Raw genomic sequence first — 5,870 nt, 5'->3', positions numbered from 1 at the left:
GGACCTGGTTTTAGCAGCTCCTGGACCTGGTTTTAGCAGCTCCTGGATCAGAGAAATGAACCTTCAGCTGCACCGCAGTGAACAAACGACCGTAGATGGTAGAAGCTGCAGTTCAGGCGTGTCGCTGTGTCTAAAACCAGTTAGGACCAGTTTCTAATGACTACAGATTATTTCAATTCAGTTTATTTCTAAAGCACCAAATCACAACCAAGTTGTCTCAGGGACTTTACAGGAACATTCACATAAAAGCCAGTTAGTAAAGTTCTCTATCTAAGAATCCAGCAGACAAGATGAATCTTGGCTTCGTTGCAGTCTCCCATCCTGAGCAAGCACAGTGGAGACAGTGGGAAGAAAAACTCCCTTTAACAGGAAGAAACCTCCAGCAGAACCAGGATCAGGACAAGAGACCATCTGCTTTGACCGGCTGGTTGAGAGGACAGGAAGGAGAGACAGACGAACACAGAATGGTAGGTCCAGGTCCAGGTCCAGATATAGGTCCAGGTCCAGGTATAGGTCCAGGTCCAGGTGTATCTGAAAGACAAAAACATGAAAAAATAATTACAAATACAAACAGGTTGAGCAGAGTAAGTAAAGACGGCAGCAGAGTGAAAAGTGTGGTCAGTTTGTCCTCCAGCAGTCTAAGTCTATAGCAGCAGAACTAAGGGACAGCTCAGGAAACCCAAGCTGACCCTAACTATAGGATTTGTCAAAAGGAAAGTCTTAATCCCAGTCTTAAACTGGACAATGTGTCAGCCTCATGGACAGAAACTGGAAGTTGGTTCCACAAGAGAGGAGCCTGAGAACTGAAAGATCTTCCTCCCATTCTGTTTTTGTAAACTCTAGGAACCACAAGTAAACCTGCAGTCTGAGAGTGAAGTGCTCTGTTAGGAAAATATGAAACAATAAGATCTGAAATATAAGATGGAGCTAGGTTGTTGAGAGCTTTGTAGGTTAGAAGTAAGATTTTGAATTTTATTCTGGATTTGACAGGGAGCCAATGGAGAGAAGCTAAAACTGGAGAGATATGATCTCTCCCAGTAACTCCAGTTAAGACTCTGGCAGCAGCATTTTGGATCAACTGAAGACGTTTTAAAGAAGTATTTGGACACCCAGATAATAAACCATTGCAACAGTCCAGTCTAGACGAGACAAATGCATGGACCAGTTTTTCTGCATCATCTTTAGATCAGATGTTTCTAATGTTAGTGATATTACGCAGGTGGAAGAAGGAGGTTCTAGTAACGTTTTTAATGTGGGGGATAAAAGACATGTCCTGATCAAAAATAACACCAAGATTTTTAACATTAGAGCTGGAGGACAGATTAATGCATCTAAGGAGGGAGAAAGACTGAAACATTCATTCCTAAGGTGCTCAGGTCCAAAAACCAAAACCTCAGTCTTGTCTGTTCAACAGGAGAAAATTAAGGGTCATCCAGGTTTTTATGTCTTTAAGACATGCTTGTAGTCTGAGGCTGCATTCACATCAGTCCTGTTTAGTCTCTTTAATCCAACTCCAGCTCGTTTTCCTAGAAAGTCCGGTTCCTTTAGGGAGGTGTGAACGCACCATCGAACTCTGTCACGGAACAAAAAGGTGAACTCTGGCCCGGGCTAAAACCTAGGTCTGGGTCCGGTAGAAGAGAACTCCAGTGGTTCCAGTACAGTGTGAATGTAAACAGACCGGACCTGCTCCACAGGACAAACACACATTTCTCTCATATGGAGCCGTCAGCTGACTTGTGTGAAGAACAATATTCTCCATGGTCTTCTGTCTCATCTTCTGCTCATGCTGAGTCCATTGTTGAAAAATGACTAAATATAACTCCTAAAACTGATAAAACTTGATGCCACTTCGTTTTTATTTTTATTTACAGAAGAAGAAGACGTGTCATCAGAGATTTTTGTGTCGTTTCTTTCAGTAGTTCTTTGTGCAGCGCCCCCACAGGCGAGTGGGGGAACAGGTCAACAGGTTGGTTCAACAGGTTGCTTCAACAGGTTGGTTCAACTGGTTGGTTCAACTGGTTGGTTCAACAGGTTGCTTCAACAGGTTTGTTCAACAGGTTGGTTCAACTGGTTGCTTCAACAGGTTGACTCGACTGCACAGTGCAGTGTGAATGCAAACGCACCAGCTCAAATGTAACAAAAGGTCATGAATATTGGTCCCGAACCGAGTCCACCGGACTATCTGGTGTGAAAACAACCTACGTAGCTGGTTGGATTCATTGGGTTTAATGGACAAATATAATTGTGTGTCATCAGCATAACAATGAAAATTTATCCCATGCTGTTTAATAACTTTACCTAATGGAAGCATATATAAAGTAAAGAGTATTGGTCCAAGCACTGAGCCCTGAGGAACTCCATGACTAACTTTAGTGTATGATGAAGATTCATTATTTACATTTACAAACTGGAATCTATCAGATAGATATGATTTAAACCATTTTAGAGCTGTTCCTGTAATCCCAACATCATATTCAAGCCTCTGTAGTAAAATATTGTGATCAACTGTATCAAATGCAGCACTGAGGTCTAACAGGACCAGTAGAGACACAAGTCCATTGTCTGAGGCCATGAGAATATCATTAGTGACTTTTACTAGTGCTGTTTCTGTGCTATGATGAGCTCTAAACCCTGACTGAAACTCTTCAAACAGATTATTTCTTTGTAGATGTTCACACAACTGACCTGCAACTATTTTCTCTAGAATGTTTGAGATGAAAGTTAGATTAGATATAGATCTATAGTTGGCCAGAATTTCTGAATCAAGGTCAGACTTCTTAAGTAAAGGTTTAATTACAGCAACCTTAAAGCTCTGTGGTACATAACCATCCATTAAAGACAAATTAAGTAGATCCAAAATGTGGACATTAATTAGTGGAAATAGCTCTTTAAACAGTCTGGTTGGGATGGGATCTAGCAGGCATGTGGATGGGATCTAGCAGGCATGTGGATGGTTTGGATGAGGTTATTACTTTTGACAATTCAGAGCTCAACAGGACAAAAACTGTCCAAACATAAATCAGGCTCTAGTGAAATTTTTAAAGTTGTCTCATTTGACACAGAACCAGAGGCGATAGTAGAAATGTTGGTTTGAATTTTCTCTCTAATGGAAATAATTTTATTTATAAAGAATCTCATGAAGTGATCACTACTTATAGCTGTAGGGATACATGAATCAACAGAAATGGGACTTTTAATTAGTCTTGCAATAGTACTAAACAGAAACCTGGGGTTATTTTTATTCTCCTCTATTAAAGATGAGTAATATAAAGTTCTAGCTTTACGGAGAGCTTTTTTATATGTTAGCAGACTATCTTTCCAAGTTAAATAAAATTCTTCAACATTAGTAGAGCGCCATTTTCTCTCCTGGTTTCTAGATGCTGCTTTAAAGTACGTAACTCAGAATTGAACCAAGGAGCCAGTTTCCTCTGATTGATTACTTTCTTTTTCAGTGGAGCAATTTTATCAAGTGAAGTTTGCATTGAAGTTGTAAGATGATCAACTAGATGATCTAAGTCTCTGTTCTCTGATGCATTACTCTGCAAGACAGAGGAAAACATTGATGGAAGAGATTGTTTCAATTTGGTTACAGCATTTTCTGATAAGCACCTGCTGAGATGAAATTTACTCTCAGTGACTGTGTAGTCATTTAATGTAAACTCAAAGTTATTAAAAAATGGTCGGACAGAACAGGATTTTGAGGAACTATTACCAAGTCCTTAATCTCTACACCATAGGTCAGAACTAAATCAAGAGTGTGATGATAAGAATGAGTAGATGTGCGGACGTTTTGGGTAAAACCAAATGAGTCTATTAAATTATTAAAGGCTATGCTTAAACTATCACTCTCAACATCCACATGAATATTGAAATCACCCATTATGATGATTTTATCAGTATTTAATAGTAAGTCAGTTAATAATTCTGATAATTCAGATAAAAACTGAGAGTAAGCTCCTGGTGGACGATATATAACAACTAGTAAAAGTGGCTTTTCTGATTTCCATTTTGGATGAGAAAGACTGAGGGACAGTGATTCAAAAGAATCATAACTAATAACTGGTTTGGCATTAATCAATAATCCTGACTGAAAAATAGAAGCTACTCCTCCACCTCGGCCAGTTGTTCTAGGAACATGAACATTTAAATAATTAACAGGAGTGGATTCATTTATACCAACAAAATCCTCCTGTTGTAGCCAAGTTTCTGTCAGACACAATAAATCAATATGATGATCAGTTATCAGTTCATTAACTAACAGGGATTTAGAGGAAACAGATCTGATGTTCAATAATCCACATTTAATGATTTTATGATTTTGCTCTGGTAAAGTAAATGTGTTTATTTTAATCAGATTTTTATGGTTTATATTTTTAGAGCTGATTTTTGGTTTATTTAATTTGAGCCGTGGGCGAGTTGACACTGTTTCAATGTGGGTGTGGGTGGTGTACAGAGGAGAAGCAGCAGAGGGGTGGAGGACTACACCTCTGCTTCCTGGACTGGACCCTGGGTTGTCAATAATTTGGGGGATAAACAAAATCATCCATATTTCTAGAAAGAAGAGCAGCTCCATCCAAAGTGGGATGGATGCATCTCTCCGCATCAGACCAGGTTTTCCCCAGAAAGAACTCCAGGTATCTGTGTAGCCCACGTCGTTGTCAGAACACCACCTGGACACCCAGCGGTTAAACCACGACATACGGCTAAACATGTCATCGCTGGTCAGGTTGGGGAAGGGGCCGGAGAAAACTACGGAGTCTGACATGGTTTTATAAAGTCACACACCTAAGCAACATTAATTTTAGTGACCTTCGATTGGCGTAACCGGGTGTCATTACCGCCGACATCCTCCACTGATCTGATGGGCTGGATCCAACAGAACATCTGGGAGACAACTGGTGGATTTAAGGAACTGCTTTTAAAAATGGACGGTTGAGTTTGAAAATGTAAACCGTTCACAGGCCGGCCAAGGAGGAGCTTCCTGCTGTCCTGGACAAGCGGTCCAACGTGTTTGACGATGATGAGTTCGACGTCTTCCGCAGGGACCAGGTGGACATGTCCCGTATCTGGAAGGGCAGGAGGTACAGCCACAAAACCCACTACTTCTGTTACAACCTGAGCTGGTGCTGTTTGTTGTTCTGCTTCGCGGGACGTTGCACGTCTTTTCATCCTGCAGGAAAGGCGAGAGCACTCGAGAGACGCTCAACGACAAAAAGCACGTAGCAGAGCAGCGAGCTCGTTACCAGGCCTACGAGACCGTGGTGGACGAGGTCGAGGTCGATCCCGCCGCCGGCTACGCTCCGGACGACTACGAGGACGAGTACGACGACACGTACGACATGAACCAGGTGGGAGCCAACGACCTGGACGGGGACAGTTTGCTCAGCAGAAGGTACGTTTCCTCCTCCATGAAATCGTGACGCGCCCAAGTCCCACTTAAAGGTTCTGGTTTGTTTTCCAGGCCCTTCACCGTCCCACAGGTTCTGAGGAAAGCAACCAAAGCAGAGGAGGAGGAGGGTGAAGAAGACGAGGAGGAAGACGTTTTCCAGGTCCTCAAGTCACACAAGTCCCAGACTTTAGCAACATTTAATCTTGTGGTATTGAAAGTTTAAAGACGGAGCGGTTCAAACATGGAGCTTTAAATCACGTGAACAACCTGCAGGTCGACGCTTCTCGTGAAATCACCGACGTTTGAGTCTCGTCGTTCACCTTTTCATGCATTTTGTGCTCAACAGTTAAAATGTGAAGCACGAACCTGAAGAACAAGCAGCGAACTGCTTCATTACTGAAGAACACGCAAACATGCAGTTTAAAGTCCTTCTCTAGAATATTACTAGTTCTAATACGTACATACATAATATCTGTAGAAT

General features: G+C 41.6%; 1 protein-coding gene across 1 annotated transcript in view; it reads left to right on the top strand.

The window, feature by feature from the left end:
- The window catches only part of ascc2 (activating signal cointegrator 1 complex subunit 2), a 24,152-nt gene that overhangs the window by 14,562 nt on the left and 3,720 nt on the right, over positions 1 to 5,870 (top strand). Inside the window, exons 15-17 of the mRNA XM_037680112.1 lie at positions 4,962 to 5,081; positions 5,177 to 5,392; positions 5,462 to 5,549. Of these exons, the coding sequence (XP_037536040.1) occupies positions 4,962 to 5,081; positions 5,177 to 5,392; positions 5,462 to 5,549 (424 nt within the window). The remainder of the gene's footprint in view (positions 1 to 4,961; positions 5,082 to 5,176; positions 5,393 to 5,461; positions 5,550 to 5,870) is intronic.

This window comes from Nematolebias whitei, chromosome 8 (assembly GCF_014905685.2).
Source record: "Nematolebias whitei isolate Nwh7 chromosome 8, NemWhi1, whole genome shotgun sequence".
Taxonomy (NCBI): Eukaryota; Metazoa; Chordata; class Actinopteri; order Cyprinodontiformes; family Rivulidae; genus Nematolebias; species Nematolebias whitei.
This window is presented reverse-complemented; position numbering and strand designations above follow the sequence as displayed.